The following is a 25,559-nucleotide window of genomic DNA, read 5'->3' as shown; positions in this document are numbered from 1 at the left end:
CAGTTCTCCTGTAAGTGTGTTCCTTCCTTGGCTGCTAGTGGGCAAAGTTCTTCGCAGGATAGAAGTTCACCCAGGGAGTGTGATTCTAGTGGCTCCGGAATGGCCCCGACGTCCGTGGTTTGCGGATCTGGTCAATCTGGCGGTGGACGGGCCCCTATGACTCTGATATTGTCCACATCTTTTTCGTCAAGGCCCTATATTTTTCAACCAGGCAGATTGCTTTTGTCTAGCAGCCTGGCTTTTGAAAGGAGGAGATTGAGGAAGAAAGGGTATTCGGAGAAAGTTATTACTATACTGCTGCAAGCCAGGAAAACGTCTACCTCTCTATCATATGTCAGGGTGTGGAGAGTTTTCGTGTCGTGGTGTTGCGAATGAGGGATTCTTCCCAGGCAAGCCTCTATTGCTCATATTTTGGGTTTTTTGCAAAATAGCTTATCCAAGAAGCTTGTCTTTTAATTCCCTCTGTGTACAAGTGGCAGCCCTGGGCTCTCCTGTTGGCAGCTCAGTAGTGTTGCATACAGATGCAGTGCGTTTCCTCAGAGGAGTAAGACATTTGATTCCTCCCGTCCGTCTTGGAGCCTTAATTTGGTACTTCGCGTCTTGTGCGATCCGCCGTTTGAACCCCTTAATAAAGCACGTTAAAGGACCTCCCGTTGAAAACGGTGTTTTTGGTAACTATCTGCTCAGCTAGCAGAATCTCGGAAATAGAGGCTCTCTCTTGTAGAGAATTTCTGATTTGGGAGTTTCTCTTCAAACAGTCCCTTCCTTTTTGCCAAAAGTGGTCTCAACCTTTCATTTGTCAGTCAGTAGAGCTCCCGGCTTTTCCTAATTTATCAGCCAACATCCCTCACGCAAGAGGACTTTGTCATTTAGATGTCTGACGATCTTTGTTATGCTATTTGGAAGTTACAAATCCTTTCAGAGTTTCAGATCATTTATTTGTCCTGTGGAGCGGTCCCAAGAGAGGTCAGAAAGCGTCTAAGCAGACGATTGCGTGATGGTTGAAAGAGGCTATTTCGTTCTCATACATTTGTAAAGATCGACCCATTCCTGAGGGATTGAAAGCCCATTCCATTCGCTCACAGGCGGCTTCTTGGGTTGAATGCCAGTTGGTTTCGCCACAAGAAATCTGTAGAGCGGCTACTTGGAAGACGCTCCATACATTTGCTCGCCACTACCGCTTGGACGTTCAGGCTCCAGATATCTGCAACTTTGGCAGTGGGGTGCTTTGCGTGGGACTCTCAATGTCCCACCCAGTATAGGGAAGCTTTGGTACATCCCACAGTCTGGACTGATCCAGGTACATACAGGGAAAAGAAAATTGGTTCTTACCTGCTAATTTTCGTTCCTGTAGTACCACGGATCAGTCCAGACGCCCTCCCGGGGAGTAGATTTTCAAGAGTCCACGCTCATATTCGCTTTTTAATGCAGAACGCTACAGGTTGCTCTGTTTTGTACTTCTATAGTTACAGTCCTATTATTGCTTGATTCGTTGTTGTTATTGTTATTGCTGTTATTCTGCTTGGATATTCTTTATACTGAAGGGATGCAGGTGGCACACCGGGTTAAGAGAGGGTGCCCTTCAAGTTTTTCTCTGTCTCCATCTGCTGGAAGGGAGGCATAACCCACAGTCTGGACTGATCCGTGGTACTACAGGAACGAAAATTAGCAAGTAAGAAACAATTTTCTTCTTTACTTGCGGAAATGCCTTTGGAAATGATCCTTCAGGTGAGCATAACAACCAGACATTTGTAAAGATCCTTTTTCTCAGTTTCTTTTAAGGACTGTTTTCCCAGTATAGTTCTCTGTTGGGGTTCCCTAAAGGTTTATTCTAACTGACTTTTCTGCTGCATTCTTCTCTCTCTAGTCTACAGGTGATCAGGCACTAGAGGTTCTGCAGTATCTCTTCTCCAATGACCTGGATGTTCCAGTTGGGCACATTGTTCACACAGGGATGCTGAATGAGCGGGGAGGCTATGAAAATGACTGTAGTGTTGTACGGCTAAACAAGCGCAGGTAAATCCTCCTCCACTCCCATTCTCTAAATTGCAGCCTGGCACCAGAAACCCCTCCCTGCTCCCCTTAACATATACAGTGTGCAGCATTGTGTCTCTGTAAAGGAGGATAGGGCAGCTCTACCTGTTTCAGAGTGTCAGCCATTCTTTTGCTCTAATGCCTACTCTAAAGTCATGAATGGCATGGCACATTTAAAGCTCCTGACTTTTGGCCTAAGATTTATCAGCTGTATAGTGTTGGGAATTCTGCTTCATGCTACTGGGTAACTTTCAATGATCCCTTTCCTCTTCATCCTGTCAGACCAGGCCAGACCAGTGGTGATGCATGCCAGCCAGCAGATGGGAGTCCAAGATCTACAGGCTGACTGATGTCACTCCTTATAATACCTCTGTGCTCAGTGGTGGATGTGTATTCCATGCTGAGCTTTTAGGCTTGGTTTGAAAAGAATTTCATGGTAAGACAGCTCCTGCAGTGACAGCCGGGCCTTCCTCCCCAGTTGATCTCATCCCTAAGGGAGAGAATAGCAGCTCCTGAGATGAGTTGTTACTCATTCCTTAGTTGAGCAGCGGCCATAAGTCATTGGAAATTTCTGGGTTACCCCTTCTCTTTTTCCCCTCCGCTTCCCTTCCTAGCAATCTACAAAAAACAAAGAGAGAGCAGCTGGATAATTAATCTCTCATACATGTGTGCCAAGCTCCAGAGGTCCCAGGTTCAGAACCTGCCTTTTAAAAAAAAAAAGAAAAAAAAAGGACCTATGACAGAATAAGCTGGTCAGCAGGTGTCTGGGAACCTTGCCAGAGCTTTGGTGAGGGTGGTTTTATTCCTCGGGGTTTGAACTGCGGTAGCGCAAATTGGTGGGCCAGCACTGATAGCAAGAAAGCCTTTGTAGCAATGCCAAAGGACAACTGCTCTTCTTAATTGGAATGGAGCTCGGAGGCTGCAGGATGTGCTGGCAAGCTTAGCTGCATTGGTTTAGAGGCAGTAGGGCAATATTAAGGAGTCTCAGGGGCCGTGTTCGCTGTTCTCTGTTCCACTGGTTCCTGCTGAAGGCTTGTGTTTCACAATGGGAACAATGGCCATTTTGTGGCCTCAGATGTGGAGCATCGGCCCTAACTTTTTCTGCTTTCCACGATGCAGATAGCAGAGCCTGATTGAGTGCAGGATATTGGGTTGAGAGCTCCCAAAGGAAGCACTGAATATGTGGAGTCTTGTAATTCGCCGAGTTCCATTGGCACAGTAAGCTTGATGTCTGCAATTTTGGAACTGCGGCTGTTTGCAGATTCATCTGGGCCTCCATGTCTATATCCTGTGGTGCAGGAGGGGAGCATATCTGCTATCTCTGCTTTGTTCTGAGGGAACATCCCAAACTCTGCTGCATTCAGTTATTTCGTCCCTGGCCCTTATCAGGTGCGTCTATACAAGCGTCTCTCCTCTTACATGGGGGACTCCTGGAAAGAGTAATAATATAAAGAACAGGGATGAAGTGGATTGGAATGGGACTCTCTCTCTAGGTTAGAGATTTCCCACTGGTTTTCAGGAGCGGAAGAACTGGAAGGAGAGAAGAGATTTTTTTTCCTTCTCCTTTGCATGGGTGATTTTATGTCCTAATTGTGCAAGGTGGTTATTCTCCTTAGTGGCAGAACATGTTCTGGTTCTGAGCTGTGTATGGAAGCCTTGGAGGTTTTCATCCTTGTTCTGAGTTGAGATCTTGCCAGGTATTTGTGACCTGGATTGTCCACTATTGGAAATAGGACACTGGGCTTGTTGGACCCTCAGTCTGACCCAGTCTGACAGTTCTTATGTACCTAATTTTTGGTAGGCATGTGCTCCTCCTCTGGGACAGACATTTCAGGAAGTCCACTCTGGTGCATGCCTTTCCTTCACAGATGGCAGCAGAGGTCCTCAGTCAGGAGTTGGGTACAGCTGAGGTTGAAGGCCTGTGGCAGAAGTTAGGGGCCTTCAGTTTGTGGATCTAGATGTGGCCTGAGGTCTTTGTTGCCAGCTCCAATGTGCATGCAGCCCAGGGACAAGAAGGTTCAATTCCCACTGCTCTGGAAGGGTGACAATGATGTTCACTGGATTTTAGATGTTAGAAAGTTACCACAGGTCTGTAAACACTCATTTAAAAAAAAAAAAAAAAAAAGGGGGGGGGGGGGAGGTTTCTCTTCTATAGTCCATCTCTTCCTCCTAAAAGAGCTTCGTTGAGAGTACAGCTGGTCAGCAGACTATATGTCCTGGACTGACCTGTCTCTGACTTCAGCAATTCAGGACCCAGAGAGAAGTGAGGATGGAACCACAAGTTCCAGTCCCTCTAGCACAATGTGAGGAAATCTGGGGAGTTCAGTCTCTGTTCTTTTTTCTGAGATGAGCCCAACTTATGAGAGAGTAATGGCTTCTGGGAATGTTGCATCTTTATTACGTTCTGGAATTTGCTCATCTTGCTTTCAACATCTTATAGGGTCTCCCTGATGTCACTCAGGAACTGAGAAGATAGTCACAGGAGAGGTAGGATGATTCATTCCGTCCTGAACATGAAGAAAGTCAAAGTCTTCTCGGAGGTATTCTGCATCTGGAAGGATGCTTTGGGAGTATCCTTTTTTGGGTCATACAGAGGTTTATCTTTGTATTCTAATCCAGATGGATCATTGGCGCTTCCTGAGATTTGTGGCTGGAGATTTCTTTCCAGTTGCAGGTTCTATCCCTTGGTTGGCAACGGCCCGATAACCCTTTGAAAGTGTTGCTGGTGGTGGCAGCAATGCTGCGCAAGGAAGAATTTTGGTACACCCTTATCTGGACAATTGACTGGTAAGAGAGAAGGCCTTCTGGAGAGCATGCCTGCTTCTCAACACATGTTCCATTTGTGGCTGGACTTGAGAAGGATTGTCAGTTCCTTTTCTCTAGAGCAATATTCAGCCATCTTAATCTCTGAATTTACATGGGATCTTAGTTCATTAAGAAGTTGGGTCAAGTACGTATAACGGAACAAGTTTAGAAGTAAAATGCCAAGGAACCCGTAGGTGGCGTTCTGGCTCCAGTTCCATGGCAGCAGTCTTGGATAAAGATACCTTTGGTTAAGGTCTGTTTACGTCCTCATCAAGGACTTTGCTTTATAAATGGAACTCCCAGTCCCAGGAATATTCAGTGAGATTCAGAATTAATAGAGACAGAGTTGGCAATGGTGCTTGGGCAGCAAGCATTTAAACAGGGAGTGTACCTGATTCCCTGGCCAGATTTTATACGGATGGCAGATGTTAGTTTGTGGCCTGGGGAGCACATTGCAAGAGCTGTTTACTCAGAGTCAACAGACCCTTGGGGAAGTATTTGTGCTATCTGTCATTTGGAGACTAGGATGATTCTGCTGCTCTCTTTCGGTTTGCTCCTCAGTGTTGTCCAAGGTTATGGTGGTAAGCTTACATAAAAGTCCAGGAGGAAATTGAAGTCCTTTAGTCTCTTTAGGGAAGAGCATCCTTCTCTCTTTGGCAAAAATAATGTTGCAGACCTTGTCAGCTTCTCATGTGGCAGGTATGGACAGTATTTGAATGAATTACCTTAGATGCAAGGGCCTTTGATCAGTTGGTCATGTAGTGAAATCTGAGAGTGTCTGCCAGAATATTGTGGTGCACAGATTTTGCAGCCAGTAGTGCAACACAAGTTCAGCCACTTTCAATGCTCTGATTCTGGAGTACCTATGAAAAGAATATTATGTGTATTTCTTCTTGATCATGATTGGCTATCTGGGCCAAACCAGAGCAATCAGCATACTTAGAGTAGGTAAATCTCCAGAGTATGCTGTCTGATGTTTCATGAGGAGTTGTTGGCCCTTAAACGAGTGAAGACATTTTTTTCCCAGACTATCAGGCCAATACAGTTCAGTGCACTCAGCTGAGCGCACTGTTTAACACCCGTTTGGATGCTCGTTTTTGAAGCACTCTTATTACCCCTTATAATGTAAGGAGTAATAGCGCCTTGAAAACGCACAGCCAACCCCCCGAAAACTAATAGCAGAAAAAACTGCTTTTCTGTACACTCTGACTTAATATCATAGTGATATTAAGTCTGAGGAACCTAAAATTAAAAATTCTAATCGCCGGTGAGCGGGTTAGAAAAACAGATGCTCAGTTTTACCAGCGTCCATTTTCCTAACCCGTGGCTGTCAGCATGTTCGAAAACGGACGCCGGTAAAATAGTGTCTGTTGTCAGACCCGCTGACAGCCAGCTCTACCATTAATAAGAAGGCACTAGGTACACGCTGTTGTCCCTATCACCTCCTTATTAGCGCGACACCTAATTTGAATAGAGAATCATGCACTCAGGAGAGGTGCCTGGGCGCGCGTCGGGAGAGTGGGTGCTCTCCCGCACTTTTTACGGAATTGGCCTGTATGTTGGCTGTGCTACTGATAGCTAGGCGATTCTCTACTTAGCTTATGTGTGGGTTTGAAGTTTGTGAGGGTTGGTGCTCTGGGTATCTGTGTTTCCCTGGTGTCCCACCTGGTTCCTTGGTTTTGCAATTTGGTAGGAAGACCTCTCTGAGGATTTGTTAAGTTACAGGAGCAGATATTTTCCTATGGGAGTTGTATTGGCAGTTGATCGCTATCTTCTCATCCGGATGTCTCTTGGTTCTTGAGGAGTGTTAGGCATATTGGGCCTCTGCTCTGGATTCCAGTTCTACCTTGGGACCTGAATTTAGTTCCCTTATTCTTGCAAGACTGCAGTCTGCTCCGCCTTAAGGCTATTTTGAAACCTGCTCACATAAGAGACAACCTTCTTAGTTATTGCTGTTCATCTCGCAGGGAGTCTGAATTATAAGCGCTCTCTTGGGGAGAGGAGTTGCGTTCTCCTTCTGAAGGTCATTTTGGATTTTCGATCTGTCAGTTTTTGGTTGTCCTTGAGCAGGCGGAGCTGGAAGACTGCACGCTCCTCCTTCCCTTGAATGTGGGATGGTACCTTTAAATTCTCTTAGGATTACTGTCCTTTTCAGACAGTGTTTATATCTTGAGCTGTATGACTGTGAATGTGGGAGTGTGTGGCAGCCTTTAGGCCTACAATGGTTCTCTGAATTAAGGAGGTAATTGCAGCAGTTTTTTGCTGTCTCAAACATTTGGGACTGAAGAAGGTAGAGTTCATTCCACAAGCACGCAGTCTGCTTCTTGGGCATTAGGTCTCTCCTTTGGAGATCTGTTAAGAACAGGCTGTGTTTTTTTGGGCAGCTTTGTGCTTGGTCTCTCCTTAGAGGTTTGTGAAGCGGCGATATAGTCGTCTTTGTATATCTTTTCTCAGCATTACTGTTTGGACTTCAGAGTTCAAGAGGAGGCTGCCTTTGCAGCATCCTGCCCTATGAGGAAGTAGCTTGGGTCCATACCACTGGTGTGGCCTGCTCTGACTGGATGAAAAGGAAGGTGACATGACTACTTACCTGATAATTTATTTTCCTTTAATTTAGTCTGACCAGGCCGGGGCTCTCCTATGCTGCCTGTTGACGTGTAGAGTTTCTACACTCTGTGCCTTTCAGGGAAGTTTCTTTGAGGCAGGTAAGTGAATTTGTGGACCAAAATGAAATTTCTGTCCAGGGCCGGTGCAAACATATTAAGAATGTGCCATACTGGGTCAGACCAAGGGTCTATCAAGCCCAGCATCCTGTTTCCAACAGTGGCCAATCACTATCTGAGAAAGGATACTGAACTCGATGGACCTGTGGTCTGACCCAGCATGGAATTAATTTTCTTATCAAAGAGGTTCACATCAGCTGAGGTACAAAATATTATTTTCACTTAAACTGCTTTCTAAAAGGGTGTACTATTTTTTCCAGTGATCTTGCATTAAAAATGACAGCTCATATGCTAGTTTCTCATTCCCTTTGGAGTTTATAGTAATGATCATTTGGATACTTGGTATATCTGTTATGTCGGTTTAGTATGGATAAGCTGATGATCCATGGAGCATTCAGCACCTTGTACAGTCCTGATGATGTGAATACAACTCGGGTCATTGCAATGAGTGATGACATGGTCTAGAGCAGTGGTGCCCAAAGTTTGGCCTGTGGGACAGACCTGGCCTTGGTCTACCAAACTCCTTTTAGCAGCCTGCCATGCCTATTTGCATAGTAGAATTCAGCCTGCAGAGAAAGATGTCTGATTAAACTTTAGCTGCATAAATGCCCAAATATACATTTAGTTAGATAACTAGTAAGTTATTTGTCTAAATGCCTTTTGATGTAGACCTCTAAGATTTTAGCATTTTGGGGTATATTTCTTAAAATGTTAGCTGACTGTAGAACTGATTCTTTATTTCTTCAGATACGAATAGTGTTGGGACATAAGTACTGATTATTACCAAAAATTGTGGGATAGCCGTATCCTCGCTGTTTTATTCATATTCCGCCTTTTGTGATACTTCAAAGCAGACTACATTCAGATACTGTAGATATTTCCCTATCTCCAGAGGGCTTACAATCTAAGGTGCTCATTTATTAAGCCATGATATTTTATCCCAAATTTAAAAATTACTCTGGGCCTGGTGGCCTCCTTTTTTTAAAATGGTGCCAGCTAGTTCTTTCCCCTATCATGTGATGGGGCAAAGGACCAGCCAGCACAATTTTGAAAAATGGTAGGCACTGGGCTCGGAACGTATGTATGCGTGCGATGTTATGTGCGTGGCATGTGCGCAGAACCAACATACTGCGTGTACAGATGTTCTATGGAGGGCAATACGGCACACAAAGACGTGCGCAAGATGGCGCCACCGCGGCCTACCAAGCCCAAAGTGGGGCCTAGCCCTCCCCCCCCCCCCCCCCCCAGTGGGTGAGCGCTCAACCAGCTCAGAAGCCCACTGTTATCAGAATGGTCTTTGGAATATATGGGAAGGGGAAGCAGTGATTGGCGGCATATGAGGCAATTCTAACATTTGCTGCTGCTTGTAGTGAGAATTACAAATTGCTCTTGCAGCTGTCATTGGATTTTGTGAAACAGACAGCATTTGCAGTATTTGAATGGGAGCAGACTGTTTTCTACTCTCAACCCTCTGGTTATAGCCTGATTGGCTCAGAAAATGTGTTTTCTCTCTGTTACATTTTTTTCCTCGCTGTTTTATTTTCCAGTTTTTTTATGATTTCTCCCACTGACCAGCAGGTCCAGTGCTGGGCCTGGCTGAAGAAACACATGCCCAATGACAGTGATCTCTTTCTGGAGGATGTGACCTGGAAGTACACTGGTAAGACACCAGCACAAGACTGAGATAACGAGTGGGAGGATCTGAGCAGCAGAAAATTAAGAGCACAAACCTATCGCACTGTGGAGTGCTGAGTTCAGTTTTGGGGCAGCTGTTCACAAAAAGAAAGCCCAAATGTTAGAAGTATAAACAAAGGCCAGTAAGCCAGCAAAGGGCTTACATAGGTTGAAAGATTGATCAAACAGGCTGTTTACTGTAGGTGGGGCTATTTAGATGTTAGGTGTTTGAGGAATGTTTTACTTATGCTATACCAGGGGTGGTCAACTCTGGTTCTTAAGAGCCACAAACAGGCTTGGTTTTCAGGATATCCATAATGAACGTGCATGAGAGAGATTTGCATACAATGAAGGTAGTGCATGCAGATCTGTCATGAGTATTCATTATGGATATCCTGAAAGCCAAACCTGTTTGTGGCTCTTGAGGGCTGAAGTTGGTTACCCCATATACAAATATGTTAATGAACTATGCACCTAAGGTAAAAAGAATCGGGGTGCATCCTTTCATGTTAAGAAATAGGTTTTGCCACCTTCAGAGGAAGGTAATCTTTACTCAGTGGTAAAACTGGGTATTTGCTGAATGATGCTACAAAATGGGGACTACATGAAACTTCAGAAGCAAATTGTATACAGCTTAGAGAATTTATTTTGAATTCCTTTATTTTGAAGCAGGTCGTCTAGTACAAAATAATTCCTTTGTAAAATGGACAGGTATCTAGGAATCTGTTTTCAGTGTAGCCATCTATGCAAAATACCAGATTACATTCTACGACTCTAATTGGCAGTTTCACACATTGGATAGATATTGGATTTATCTCACTTGCCAGATAGACCATGAATGTATTGCATATATCACACACGATATAGGTAAGTTAGATATCTCTTGCATATAAAATTGGACTGGATCAATCATATAGTAGCTAAATTATATGGAAAATGAAATCTTTGTGTACATTGGAGGAGAAAACCCTTCCAATGCAGTGCTTTTAATCACTCAATTTATAATCAGAAATATTTTTCCTCTTTTCAGCTCTCAATCTGATTGGTCCACGTGCCATGGATGTTCTCTCCGAGTTATCTTATACCCCAATGACCCCTGACCACTTCCCATCTCTCTTTTGCAAAGTAGGTGTACTGTATTAAATGAGCATTTTTAACCTGTGGTGGTAGTTTTACAATGCTCTGATTATGGAATCAAGACCACTGTAAAATGGTGTTTGAGTTGTGTGTTTTTTTATTGTGCATTTAGCTCTTGACGAGTTACATTCAGGTACTGTAGGTATTTCCCTGTCCTAGGAGGGTTCAGAATCTATGTTGGTATTTGAGGCAACAGAGGATTTGTTTACCCCTGGGAAAGCCCTGCTAAAAATTACCAGCTAGTGTCCCTCCCCCCCCCCCTCCCACTTTGTGAGTAAAAGAACCTGTGCTGGTCAGATTGCAGGTATTTGTATCTGTGCCCAAAAAGGGGTGGAGGGAGGTCAGGGGAGGGGAAGTTCATTTTGAAAGCCCTCTGGATACTTGCCGCAGGTACATTTGTGCTGAAAAGCAGACACAATTGTATGTGGGTACCATTGGCAAGATTTTTCAAAAGGAAATTTCCATGTGGGATTTTCCTTTGAAAATATACTCATGGACTTGCAAGAACAATGGGCTGTCTCAAAATTGATTCTATTTTTAAATATGTAAAGAGAGAGCCTATATGAAGTGATGTATAAGGTTTTAGAATCTTGTTTTCCATTCATTTAGTCCTAGGGTGGCCAGCCCTGGACCTTGAGAGCCGCAATCAGTCCATATTTTCAGGATATGCACAATGAATATGCAGGAGATTAAATTTACATACAGTGGAGGCAGTGCATGCAAATCTAGTGGATATCCTGAAAACCAGGTCTGCTTGTGGCTCTCTGAGTTGGCCACCCCGGTTTACTTCCTGAAGGAGTTCTGGTGAACTTGAAAGGAGGCTGGACCTGATATGCTAAAGTTATTTGTTCATCTAAACACAATTGAATCCAATTTGTGATCACTGTAAACAAGCCATGCTTCGATCCCTTATGTCAGAAGGAAGGTGCCTTGTAAAAGCATATTCATGCCATCAGGAGTTAGTAGCAGTGCTGAACATTGGCAAAAAAATAAAATCTCTTAAGTAAATTTAAAAACCAGTAGGTACATCCCAAACTCCTCTTTTCCCTCAGCTTTTTTAGAGGGAAAAGGGACTCACATAATGTCTTAAAAACACATTTGAATGGTCCTTTTAAACTCCTCAGCGAGAAACAAAGGTTGAGTGCCAAAGTAACTGACAGATTCCCCTTCCTCCATCCCCCCTTGTATCAATGTATAAACACACACTCCCTTGTTTAGTGAGCATGATCATTTCAGTGCTTGTTTCAATGAGTGATTGTCTCTCTCTTCCCTGCAGGAAATGAGTGTGGGGTATGCTAATGGGATCCGGGTGATGAGTATGACACATACTGGAGAGCCTGGCTTCATGCTGTACATCCCCATCGAGGTGAGAGAGAAATTGCGTTAAATACAACTAGGCTGATAAAAAAAAAAAAAAAAAATTTATGTAATTTAGGTAGTTTGACTATTCTGGCCTCCATCCCAGCCAACAGGAAATGATGTCAAGATAGAGTCAAACACCTAAGACGCATTCAATCAAGTGGAATAATAAAAACTATAATTTTAGTAGATGACCTGACAGGGGAACCTAACCTGTTTATCCAAGTTCTTCCAAAATACCCTTCTCCTGTCCTAAACACGTGTTCTTCCAGATCCCACGGCACACTGCAGGTAAACAAAGCCTCAGTTCATGTCTGAGTGTCACAGAGCAGCCCGCCAGGCTGAAAGTAAATTCATTCAGACCACAGCTGAGGTTTTGACCACACGAGTTCAGTTGTGCTGCTGCTACATTGGAGCCAAGAGAGCCCTGGCAACAGCCTGGAGCCTGCTCTCACCTGAGATGCCTGCATTCAGTGACTAAAAATGGTCAGAGCCCTTTTATAAACCACTCAGGCCATCCCCATAATCTTAACAGCCCCCTCCCCTCAGACTCAAGTATCCCAATCTTACACCCCCAGCCTGCAGCCCCTATGGTCTCTTTCTGCCATCACATTTCTATCTAATCTGTCCATCCACACCAATTGCTCAGTTTTAAAGTCCCTACCAGTCCTTCAGAAATCCCTTGTGCTTATCCATTGTTTTCTTGAATTCAGATAGTGACCTTGTTTTCACCATCACCACTGGGAGGCTGTCCAATGCATCCACTATTCTTTCTGTAAAGAAATATTTCTTTAGATTACTCCTAAGTCTACTACCTTTCATCCTTATCCTATGAACTCTTGTTCCAGAGCCTCCTTTTCATTGAAAGAGGCCCACCTCCTATGTACTGATATCTTGGAGATATTTAAATGTCTGTGTGAGGCACTGCCCCTAGTGTTCCCCTGTTTACCTGTGCAGGACCAGGCTAGACTCCTGGTCCACCTTAAATACCTTAGGGAGAGTATGCTCTATGGGCAGGGTCCTGCGGCACAGGTGGAGTTCAGAGGGTGTAATCAGAGATTGGAGAATAAGAGCAGGGATCCAAGTGGGGATACCCAGACCAGGCCCAGGTCTCCAGGAGGAAGGCAGTTCCTATAACAACACTGAACTGAGATGAAGCTGTATGAATACTAGGGGAAGCAGTACAAACTGTGAGTAGAGAGAGTATACTGTATGAAGGTAAAGGCAGTCTACTGTTGTGTATGTGATTGAAGCTGTGAATAAAGATATACTGTTTTAAGAAAGGCTGGAGTCAGACTAGTTTTGTCTCCAGACCTCTGGGAATCACTGCTCAGTCCCACATATGGTGTTAGCTGTGGGATTTTTTTTATAAAGCTTTGCATAGAAACAGAAAACCCCAGCCTCCAAGAAAGTGTCTGGAGTACAGAAAGAGTTGTGAAGACCTGTGGTTCTAAACATAGTACAGAACTCTACACCTTTCTGAGATTGGCTTAAAAACCAACTCCATTAGGGTCCATCTGAGTGCAGTTGGCACACACCACCATGGTGTAAATGATACGCTGATCTCTGTACAGCCTATAGTTGTATGTTTATGCAGGGCCTGCTTCAGTTGAAGCCTCTCATTGTCTTGCGACCTCAACGTGGTACTAGCTCAGCTGATTGAAAACTCCTTTTGAGCCGCTGCACATCTGTAACCTGAAGCACCTGATCTGGAAGATCATATTTTTGGTGGCGGTCACTTCAGCATGCAGGTTCAGCGAGCTCCAGGCCTTAGTGACTTATACAATTTATATTAAATTTTATCATGACAGGGTGCTCTTGCGCATGCACCCTAAGTTCCTGCCTAAGGTATTGACGGACTTCCATCTTAACCAGTCAATCGTCCTGCCAACTTTCTTTCCCAGGCCCCATTCACACCAAGGCGAATGAGCACTACACAGTTTGGACTGCAGACAAGCCTTAGCCTTCTATCTGAAGCGGACAGAAGGCCATAAACAGTCCACCCAACATTTTATTTCTTTTGATAGCAATAGGTTGGGAGTTGCTTTACCAAACAGACACTATCCAGTTGGCTAGCAGATTGCATCTCCTTCTGTTTTGCCCAGGTGGGACTGCTTCTTGAGGGTCATGTCAAGGCTTATTCTGTTAGAGCCATGGCAATGTCGATGGCCCACTTGTGAGCAGTTCCCATGTAGGAGATCTGCAAGGCTGCGAGGTGGAGTTCTCTCCCTACATTCTTATCTCACTATTATCTGGACAGGGTGTACACATGGACCCCTCTTTCTTTTCGACCACATTTTAGTGCATTAGTACAATCCTGATATTACAAATTGTGCTTTATACATACTCTAAAGCCTCTCCTTAGTTATTTGGATCTCCGTACAGTGACCCAATTACTGATTTTATCCACCCTTGTCATAGGGGAAAAAGGAAGTTTGTCCTTGGTTGTCTGCAACGCGAATCTCAAGTCTAATGGGGCAACTAATGATTTTTCTGCTAGGATATTTATAGGAGAGGATTCATCTAGGAGCCAATCCCTGACTATTCCTAAGTTATTGGCCAGGTTGTAAATCCTCAGATCCGGTATGCTCAATCCTCCTTTGCCCCACCGGTCTTGCAAGTTGCGAACGGTATCCTGGATTTCTTACCCCTCCAAATAAATTTACGCAAGCCCTGTTCCAATCCGACCAAATCTCTGTGCGAGTCTGAGAGGTAGACTTTGAAATAGGTAGAGCCATATAGGGAGGATCATCATCTTAAATAGATTGATACGGCCTGCCAGCGAAATAGGGAGGGGTTGTCATGACTTCAATCGCTCTATGGAGTAATGTAGCAGGGGAGAGATATTCAAGTCATATAATTTAGATAGTTGGGTAGAAAGAGAGATTCCCAAATATTTAATCCTTGAATTGGCCCACACCTAAGGAAAGGGGTTCCTCCCCATTGATCCAGCAGAGTGACAGGAAAGGCCAAAGCTTCGGTCTTCCCTGGGTTGAGTTTAAAGCTGGAAAAGTTCCCAAATTCCTGAAATAATTGCAGAAGGGAGCCCAGTGACTACCTTGGATTTGTTAAAAAAAAAAATACCAGGATGTCATTGGAGAAGGCTGCATATTTAAAGGTTTCTGTTTGAAATCGAACCCCTTTTATGGTTCGGGCTGTTTGGATGGCCAGGCGGAGGGGCTCCAACTGCAAGAGAAAAAGGAGAGGGGAAAGCGGGCAGCCTTGTCTAGTGCCCCTGCGGATGGACAGAACTTCCAATTGACTTCGATTAGCCACTTTAATTACCTTCGGGTCACTATATAAAAGGTGGATGGCTGCCTGAAAAAAGCCCACGAATCCCATTGAGCATAATATATGGAAGAGAGATCCCCATTCCACCCTATCGAATGCTTTCTCCGTGTCGAAGCTAACCACAATGTCTGGTTCCTTTCCCTGGTTGCATAAGGCCATGGCAGTCAGGACTCATCTAATGTTGGTGAGTGCGTATCTTTGCCGCACAAACCCCACTTGACCTGGCCAGATTAAAGAAGGCAACAAGACCGCCAAACGATCAGCCAAAATTTTTCTAATAGTTTTTGGTCTACATTAAGTAAAGAAATTGGTCTATAAGACTCTGGAAGTAAGTGGCCCTTCCCTGGTTTTGGTATAAGCGTGATATGGGCTACGTTCACATGCAGTGGATAAGAGCCTGCCGTAATTAGGGCATTAAAAGTGAGGGTCAGCGGGGTAGGTAGAGAATCTGAGACTCTTGTAAAACTCAGCAGTATATCCATCCGGGCCCGGAGTCTTGTATCGCTTCGCCTGCTGGATTGCCTTCCTAACCTCTAGCTCAGTGATTGGGCGGTTCAACCAATTTTGCTGATCTGGGGTTAAATACGGGAGATTAAGTTGTTCATAAAAGGTCTCTCAAATCTGAGGGTCCCATCAGTTTGTATAGGCTTGAGTAGAAACTAAGAATGGTGTCTAATATAGTGGGGATGTCATGAGGCGGACCGTATTGTCGTGATATGGCGAGGGGCTCTTTGTGTTCTTATCAGGTTGGCCATCAGTTTTCCAGGTTTGCTCCCAAACTGAAACAATTTATGTTGATAATATAGGAGACTCTTTTTGGTATGCTGATGTAGTAATGAATTAATAGCCCCTTGAATTGAGAGAAAATTTTCTCTCTTCGTTCGACAAATAATTTTAAATAACTATCAAAGCAAAATCATCAAACTCTCACTGCTACAAGCAGGGGTGATACAATTTGGACTCTTAAACTAGGACCTTAAACTTGCATAGCTTAAAATATCTGAAATGCTTGAAATATCTAGTCTGATTACCTGGAGTGGGCTACTAGTGCATAGTCATCTGCAAGCATGTTCCTGACCATTGATTTCAACACCTTAGAGTGAGCCTGTAAACATCTCAGATTGAACAAACCCATCATCTGATCATGACTATATGTAAGCTTCCTGTTCTGTGTTCTAAAAGGCATACAGGAACATCACGCAAAAGACCATAAGGAAGGGTGTTGGCCAGACACAGCGTTGTTTTGTGCCATTTGAGACTAAAAAAGGATCAGAGGATTCACCATATTCCTGTGCCTTGGCCAACATCCATTTGTGGAAAGATGTCCTGATGAAAATTTCTCTGACTAGCCAAATTTCTGGAAGATTGCCAACAGGCTATTGCAGTTAATTGTACTGAAGTCCTTTGTCGGGTGTCTAAAGACTATAGATCTTGATTTTGCTTAAACACTTTTCCTGAATCTGCATGGACATGAACACCATGTCTGTCATCCCTTGGCCGGGTCTAAATCCTCACCGCTTCTGGCAAGGTGCTGTCTATGATTTGCTCCCTTGTTCTATTGAGAATTACGCTTGCCAACATTTTTCTGCTAGTCGACAGAGGAGAAATCCCACGGTGGTTGTTGTAGCTGTTTTTGTCACCCTTCCTCTTATGCAGATTAATGATTAATTCATTTTTGAAATCCTGGGGCTCAGAGCAGTGCTTCCAAATACACTTGAAGAATTATGTAAGCTTTTTGGAAGCATGTAATCTCCACTTGTTGGAAAATTTCAGTGATATGCCATCTAGTTCTGAGGAATACCCTGGTGAAATCTGGCTGGATTGCTTTACTGACCACATGCAAAGATGGTAGTCTATTCAGCTCTACCAGTATTGTTCTTTGAGTGATGTCCTTCCAAGCCTTCCTAGACATGTTGATGGGGAGATTTAGAAGTGAGTTGAAATGTTTTGCCCAGTGGTTCAGACTTGGTTCATCATGTAGAAAGAAGTTTCCTTGAATCTCCAGACTATATCTGTATTGGAGAAGATTCTTTTTCAATCAATGTACAATTAAGCTCTGGAATTCATTGCTAGAGGATGTGGTTAAAGCAGTTAGCTTAGCTGAGTTTAGGAAAGATTTGGACAAGTTCCTGGAGGAGTAGTCCATAAACTGCTATTAGTGAAGTTGACTTTGGGAATAGCCACTGCAATTTTAGCACGGGATCTAGTTAAAGTTTGGGTACTTGCCAGGTACTTGTATCCTGGATTGGCCACTGGTGAAAACAGGATGCTGACTTGATGGGCCCTCAGTCTGACCCAGTATGGCAACTTCTTATGTTCTTATCTGATTCAAATGGCAGTGATTTGAAAATGGCCCAGGATTCATGGAAACCAATCTGAAGTATGTAAACAGCTCTATTATGAAAAAATGGTTTCTTTTTTTTATGTTTTTTGTTTTGTTGGGTTTTTTTTTAAATCTGATTGCTACTCATGAACTTTGATTTTTGTATGTGGTGTTCTCTCTGACTATAGATCTATATTTTTCAAGATTTGCTTTTTATTACTTGTATTTGATTATTCTTAAACTCAATAAAATATATTTATCATATTTGAAAGAAAAAACAACACTATGCAAATTGTCGATGATAAAATGAAGAATTGCAAATAAAATACAAAGTTGTATAAGCTTAATTAGACCACTATATAAAAGGGGGGGGGGGGGAAGAAAACAAGCCTAGGGCGAAGACTATATAAATAATGTAAAGAAAATAAAGATAAGAGTAGTACAACTGAGCAGATATCTATCATTCTAATATAAAATGCTTGCTAAAGTACTGGGGAAGCTAAGGAGTAATATTACTTCTAGCATCTAAGAAGTTCCTCAGCTGAATAGGTTCATAAAATAAGTATCTTGTAGCATCTATAACAACCAGGCATTTACAAGAGTGTCTGACAACACAGGTGGCATCCAAGGATAAGACTGGTGGTCTCATGGCCAGGAATCTCCATCTATGGTCTTGTCTCTTTGGCAAGGTCTGGAAAAATCCCAAGTTTCTGTGCCTTAAATAAAACATCCTTATAATTTATTTATTTAGGACTCTTATATACCGATATTCTTGTAACAAGTTACAAATCACTTCGGTTTACATTATAACAAAAACCTGTGCAAAAGAATGCATTACATTAAAACAAGGATGAGCAAACTTGGATCAAGTAACATGGTTTAACATGGGGATAACTGGAAGAGATCGTCTGCATAAAGAACAGAAAGCTAGAGATGTTGTTCTAGTGGCGAGCAGCATAACTGACTCTGAGGTATAAAAAGACTCTACTGTTCGTCTGAGCAAGAGAAGGCTTGGGTGAACAGCCAGGTTTTGAGTCTTTTTTTTAAATATAATCGTGCATCTTTCGAGCCGGAGATCTGGCGGGAGAGAGTTCCATTGAGTTGGTCCAGATGTGGAAAGCACTCTCTTTCTTACTGATGTTTTGATGAGGGGGGCATGGAGGGTGTCTCTATACGCTGATCTCACCGGTCTAGAGGGTATTCGTGGCCGAAGTGGGATCTTGAGTTCCAGTGGTGTGATGTGAATGGCTTTGTGAATGATCGTTAGAGTTTTGTATAAAATTCTGAATTTGATTGGGAGCCAGTGGAGATTCCGCAGAATGGGAGTAATATGGTCTCTTCTGTTGGTCTTGGTCAGAATTCTTGCTGTTGCGTTCTGCAGCATCTGTAAAGGTTTGATGGTGTTGGAAGGGAGGCTGAGGAGGAGTGAATTGCAGTAATCGATTTTTGAAAAAATGATTGCCTGGAGAACTGTGCGGTAGTCCTGGAAGTGGAGGAAGGGGTCTCAGTCGTTTTAAGACTTGAAGTTTAAAAAAGCAATCCTTTGTGGTGTTATTGATGAAACTTTTGAGGTTCAGATTGTTATCCATGATGACTCCTAGGTTTCTGACTTGTGGGGAGAAAACTGGTTGAATTGAGGGGTGTGTGTTGGTCTCTGGATCATTTCCGTCTTGGGTGACGAGGACAAGCTCTGTCTTGTTAGTATTCAGAATCAAATTGAGGCTTGTAAGAAGGTTGTTTATGGATTGAAGGCAGGTGTTCCAGAAATCCAGTGTTTTATCTAGCGAGTCAGTAATCGGTATGAGAATTTGGACGTCATCTGCGTATAAGTAATGAGTTAGATTTAGTTTGGAAAGGAGCTGGCAAAGCGGGAGCAAATATATGTTGAAAAGAGTTGGAGATAATGAGGATCCTTGTGGGACTCCCAAGGTAGAGCTGACGGGGTGTGAATCTTTATTATTGATTTTAACCTTATAGAATCTGTTTTGAAGGAACAATCTGAACTAGCTAAGGGCGGTACCTTTGATGCTGATGACCGATAGTCGATCTATGAGTATAGTGTGGTTCAATGTGTCAAATGCCGCTGATAGGTCGAGGAGAATTAGAAGACATGGTTGTTTTTTGTCGAGATTCAGAAGGATGGAGTCGGTTAAAGAAATTAGGGATTCTGTATTTCGGGATTTGCAGAAGCCGAACTGTGACGGAGAGAGGATTTTGTTGTAGTCCAAGAATTTGAGGGTTGTTTATTTACTATTCTTTCCAAGATTTTGGAGATGAACGGAAGGTTTGCTATAGGGTGGAAATTGGCTGGGTTGTCTGGAGATAGATTTGTTTTTTTCAGAAGAGGTTATAGAATAGCAAGCTTAAAGGGGTCAGGGACTTGGCCTTGTGATAGGGAGCAGTTAATGATCTCTGCAATAGGTTTCACGATAGCTTCAGGGATGGCGATGAGAAGGTTGGAAGGGATCGCGTCCCATGGGTGTGAAGCTGGTTTGATCTTCTTCAGTACGTTTTCGACCTCTGAGGAGGTAGGCTCGAAGGTTTCCATGTTTGAAGTCAGGTTTATAGAGGTTGTGATGAGGGGTGTAGGAGGTAGGAGTAAGGTCTTTCTTATCCTTAAGCGGCGCAATAAGGTTTGAGATTTTTTCCTTGAAGAATGTAGCTTGTTCAGCGGCTTTGTTTGCCGCTTGCTCATCCGGAATGGTTGTAGGGGATGGTTTGGTGAGGGACGAGACAAGAGATAATAGAGCTCTCGGGTCGAAAATGAAGTGGTGTATTTTCTGAGAAAAGAAATCCTTCTTTGTGCGGAGGATGGAGATCCTGTTTTGGTGCATAAGAGATTTGAATGCTGTCAGGTTTATTTATGACGGGTTTTTTCGCCATACGAGTTCTCTGCGTCTGAGTTCTTGCTTGATGTTTTTTAGATCAGGGGTATACCAAGGTTTTCTGTTGTCTTTGTTTGTTTGGTGGACTTTGGTGGTTAAAGGGCAGGTTAGGTATGCTATTTTTTTAGTGATTTTGGACCAAGAGGATGCGGCCGAGTCTGCGTCCGAGAGGTCGAGCTGGTCTAACTCTGACAATAGGTGAGCGCTAATGATGTCCGGGTTACACAGTTTTCTGAATTGGACCGTAGTTTTTTGTGTCTATGGGTGGATGGGTTGGTGGTTCTTCAACGTAGTGGAGATCAGCTTATGATCCGACCAAGGGATTGTAGAACATGTTGTGTGTGAGGAAGGAGAGAGGCTGTCATTTATGAAGATTAGATCCAACGTGTGTCCTGCTTTGTGTGTCGGTTCATTGATGATTTGTTTGAACCCCATGAAGTTAAGCGTGTTGAGAAATGTGTCACAGTTGGCGGAATGCGGCGTCCCATCCACATGGAGGTTGAAGTCCCCCAATAAAATGGCAGGAGTGTCTGTATTGATGTGTTTGGCTATGCATGCGATTAACGGGGATAGGTTAGATTCCAGGCACCCGGGGGGGGGGGGGGGGGGGGGGGGCATATGTAAGGCCAATTTGAAGGGCCTTACATATGGGAAAACAAACACAGGATATGGTTTCGATCTTGAAGGAACACAAACGTGACCAGCAAGGTACCTCTAGAAGAAATAGTCTTCCTCTTATCTTCAAGAAAATCAACAAATTGAGATGTCTGATGTGCCTCTGTCAGATTGCTTCTTAGTAACTTGTAAGTAGAAAGGTTTGCAATTAGAGGTAAGGCCTCATCAAGAATCTGTAGAACCTCTTTCATATAAGTATTGAATAACTCAGAAGGAGAAAGAAGCTGGGTGTTAGGAAACTTATGAATATGCAAATTCAAAGTCTTTGAAAAATTTTCCAGATTTTCAGTTCTCCTTGAGAAAGTAATTTAAATCTTTATATATTTGAATTGGATGTCTTTAACTTGTGCCATTGATTCCTCCAAACCAAATACTTTCTTTTCGCAATCAGACAAACAATTATCTTGATTTAACATTTTAGAATGAATATCTAAGGTCAGAACAGCAAGAGAAGAAACCAGTTTTCTAAATTACCGCCATTCTGACCACAGACTGTCCAAGATAACTGAAGACTATTTAACTAGACAAGTTCTGACCTGAAGGCCTGACATGGCGTCCTCGACCTTCCACAGATGAACAGCTGTGTTCCCTGGTATTGCAAAAACTTAAAAAAAAAAAAAAATGCTGAGGTCTTAATAGATGCTGTCCAAAGCTTCCTTCTGGCCCTCAGAAGTTGGAACATCTCCACGTTGACCAGCTGCATTCCTCTTGCAGCCTGAAGCAGAGAATTGCTGACTGATGACGTGTAGGCACCGAAACTTTCTCTTCTTTCCAGTGTACCTTCCTTTGCACAGGCTGCATCACCTGGGAGCTGCAGCATTTGAACACTCCTTGAGCCTGAGAGAAACTTCCGCCACCAATGGGCTGACAGCCCCTAAGCTAGCCAAGTCAGACTCTGGAATCCAAACTGGCAGATGCGGTGCAAAGTCTGGCATAAGTTGTCTGAGATCTTCCAATGGAAGGGAATCTCTGCACAACTCCCTTCCTCTTACCCACATGAAAGAGGGAAAAATAAAAGAAATTTTCAGGGAAGCTCAGGAACATAAGAACATAAGAACATAAGAAAATGCCATACTGGGTCAGACCAAGGGTCCATCAAGCCCAGCATCCTGTTTCCAACAGTGGCCAATCCAGGCCATGAGAACCTGGCAAGTACCCAAAAACTAAGCCTATTCCATGTAACCATTGCTAATGGCAGTGGCTATTCTCTAAGTGAACTTAATAGCAGGTAATGGACTTCTCCTCCAAGAACTTATCCAATCCTTTTTTAAACACGTGTCTGCTCAGGATGCCATCTTGTCTTTCCCCCAGTTGGTATAGAGCCCTTTATTTTTCAAGATTTAAAGTATTTTTTTTTCCTGTGGTTGGGTTATAATTTATTTTTCCCGTCCAACTTCTGACAGAGCATTAGTTGAATGACCTTGCCATTGTTTGGCAGGTTTGGGATGCTCTATGCAGTTTTTCCTATGAACCAGCAGGCTCACTCATGCTGTGTTCTGCTTTCCCCACTCTGGGCAGGGCTCCAGCATATTGTCTGTGTATTGTCCTTGCCAGACAGGAGATTCAAACCCTAATAGTCTCCACTTCAGTGGGACTGGCCCAAAATTATTGTGATGGAGGCTGTTTTTTCATTAGAAGAGAAAATGTTTGAGAAGGGTTTTATTTATACAAATATTATTGTATTCTCCTTAAAGCAATGTAGACAAAAGTTCTTTGCAAAAGCTATATTTTATTTATTGTGCCATGAGATATCTTTTGAAGCATAATTGTATTAAAAATCAAATAAAAAACACTTAAAAAATCGTAATGAAAGAGTAAAATAAGAGTTTGTGAGGCTTTTATTTTACTGTGCTTGCCGCTAAACGTAAAGCTTTTTTTTTTTCTCCTCTTTCCTTTGCTATCTTTTCAGTATGCCCTACATGTGTACAATGAGGTGATGAGTGTGGGGCAAAAGTATGGAATCCGCAATTCTGGATACTATGCCTTGCGGAGCCTGCGAATTGAAAAGTTTTTTGCTTTCTGGGGCCAGGATCTGGACGCCTTCACCACTCCTCTGGAGTGTGGCCGGGAGTTCCGAGTGAAGCTGGATAAGGTAAGAGGGAGGACTGGAAGACCTCTGGAGCCTGGGTATATTTCAATAAACTGAAATTGATCTTGCTTATCTTTTGGGGACTTGAATATGGTATTTAGCTCAGGTGTCCAGAGATAAAATACTAATGCTTAATCCACTGCACCATCTCCCTCCCCCCCCCCCCCCCCCATGTAATCATTGAGTGAGATTGTTCCTGTCTTGATGTTATAGTCAGGACACCTGGTATCAAGCAATGCTGTAGAATCAGGGCTTTGCCATGGAATCACCTACTTGCTGCCAGAGCCTGAAGCCTGTCACTGCAACAAACTTGCTTTTGCTACCACCATCCCTCCCCCCCTCTTGTATGGGCACTAACTACATGTTCTCATGGAAAACTGCAAGAATTTGGAGTCCCTGCCAGCACTGCATTACTCAGCACAGTGAGCTTTGTGACACTGGCACAACCAGTGGAAAAGCGAAGTTGAGAATTTGCAAACAGGAGAACAAAGTGAATGGGAGGGAGGAAGGAAGAAGATGGGAAAGAATGAGAGATTGAGGGAAGTGAGAGGAGCGAAGACAAGTCCTGAAGACAAGCAGGTTCTCTGTCTCTCCCAGGTGGGTCACCTGACTACATTCAATGCTAAGCTTATGATTCTAAACTTTAAAGTCTAGCTCAAATTCAAAGAGATTGTATGTGGTCAAACTGGGGAAACCTCATACGGCGCCAATACTAGGCTAAATGAAAATGCCTATATGGCTACTTGTTTTGAAACTCTAACTCCAACAATGTGGTTGTTAGAATGCATGTATAATCATTGGTAACCCCAGAAGGACAAGATGCTTAGTCGATTACTCCATTAGGCTATCTTGACAATCCAGTGCGAGTCCACTGTTGTGGGAGTCTGTGATGGTATACAAAAAAGAAGAATGTTATACCAATCAAAACTCAGTTATGACGCCAAGGTGCTGTATACGAAACTTCATGCGCAAGGAGCAGATCGCAAACAAACAGATCGCAATCGCGCAAGAAGAAGCACTCTGACCGCAAAAAGCCAACATTCCATCATCAGCGCACGTACAGCACTCGAATGAAGGAGCACATTGCCATCATTTATCGAGTGTGTTATTACAGCCGAGATACATAAGTACATTCCATGCTTAAGAGTGATTCCCTGAGGAAGAAATCGCATTCGAAACATTGCATTGTCGGGATCGTGACACTTACCGCATGAAGTTTCGTATACAGCACCTTGGCGTCATAACTGAGTTTTGATTGGTATAACATTCTTCTTTTTTGTATACCATCACAGACTCCCACAACAGTGGACTCGCACTGGATTGTCAAGATAGCCTAATGGAGTAATCGACTAAGCATCTTGTCCTTCTGGGGTTACCAATGATTATACATGCATTCTAACAACCACATTGTTGGAGTTAGAGTTTCAAAACAAGTAGCCATATAGGCATTTTCATTTAGCCTAGTATTGGCGCGCCGTATGAGGTTTCCCCAGTTTGACCACATACAATCTCTTTGAATTTGAGCTAGACTTTAAAGTTTATTGTTATCACAAGTGTTTAGCATTTACTGGACCTTTTTTTGAGTATTTATACAAGCTTATGATTCTTCCAGAGCTCTCTAGAAAGACCTAAAGGCTTTTATAGCTTATACACCAAAAATTCCCGTGATGCAGTACTGCAACTCCTCTCAGTTGCTTTTATCCATCATGGTCGTTGGATGCATTTCTATCAGCAGTTCTGCTAGGTTTTGTGGTTTGTTTTTTTTTCCTTCAAGGTTTGAATCTGCCTTTTTCTCATCATTCAGTCAGACCAGCCCAGATAAGTCAGTAATGCCAGGGGTGGGTAATTTCCGGTCCTCGAGGACAACAAACCAGTTGGGATTTCAGGATATTTCTAATGAATTTGCATATAAGAGATTTGCATGCACTCTACCTCATTTGTATGCAGATCTATTTCATGCATATTTATTAAGGCTATCCTGAAAACCTGACTGGTTTGCAGCCCTTGAGGACTGGAATTACCCACCCTTAGGTTATGCCCACCCACCAGCGAATGGGACAGACTTAATTTCACTGCCACTGCCTCTTATAGGCATCTGTGCTGACCTTAGCCTGCCAGTATTCTCTGTCTCCAGCAGATGGTAGGTGAGCATCCCGTGCTTTAGGCTAAGGTCTAGTCAGGCTAGATAAGCAGTTCCTGAAGTGAAAGAGTAGCTCTCCCTCCCTCAGTTGGGCATAGATCAGAACAGCAGTTAAAAAAAAGTCAGCCCCTGAGGTGAAAAATGAGTTCTCCCTCTCTCACTGGAGCAGACCTGAGCAAGGGGGTTACCAGAGTAGATTGCCTGTGTCCCCCATCCTACTTTTCTCCTCCCTTTTTCCTCTTAACACCACTTTATAAAAACAAAACTCAGCTTGTGCTGCAGAGTAAAGTTAAGAAAAAGGACAAAAACTAGGGCAGTAGCACAAAGGCAGGAGAAGGGGAGATTGGAACGTATCAGTAGGCAAAGGGCAGCAGGATGTGTATGGTTCCCTCTCTTAATTCTCTGTCCATGGCAGCGGCTTAGT

At 43.3% G+C, this 25,559-nt stretch overlaps 1 protein-coding gene across 2 annotated transcripts in view; it reads left to right on the top strand.

The window, feature by feature from the left end:
- PDPR (pyruvate dehydrogenase phosphatase regulatory subunit) overlaps positions 1-25,559 on the top strand; it is a 136,517-nt gene that overhangs the window by 92,595 nt on the left and 18,363 nt on the right. For both annotated transcript variants that reach the window (XM_029608893.1, XM_029608895.1), the window contains 5 exons: positions 1,868-2,016; positions 9,110-9,222; positions 10,267-10,361; positions 11,650-11,739; positions 22,816-22,998. In XM_029608893.1, coding sequence (XP_029464753.1) covers positions 1,868-2,016; positions 9,110-9,222; positions 10,267-10,361; positions 11,650-11,739; positions 22,816-22,998 — 630 coding nt within the window. The remainder of the gene's footprint in view (positions 1-1,867; positions 2,017-9,109; positions 9,223-10,266; positions 10,362-11,649; positions 11,740-22,815; positions 22,999-25,559) is intronic.

The sequence above is a fragment of the Rhinatrema bivittatum genome, chromosome 7 (genome assembly GCF_901001135.1).
Source record: "Rhinatrema bivittatum chromosome 7, aRhiBiv1.1, whole genome shotgun sequence".
NCBI lineage: Eukaryota > Metazoa > Chordata > Amphibia > Gymnophiona > Rhinatrematidae > Rhinatrema > Rhinatrema bivittatum.
The sequence above is the reverse complement of the archived record's forward strand: the minus strand, read 5'-3'. Positions and strand labels throughout refer to the sequence as shown.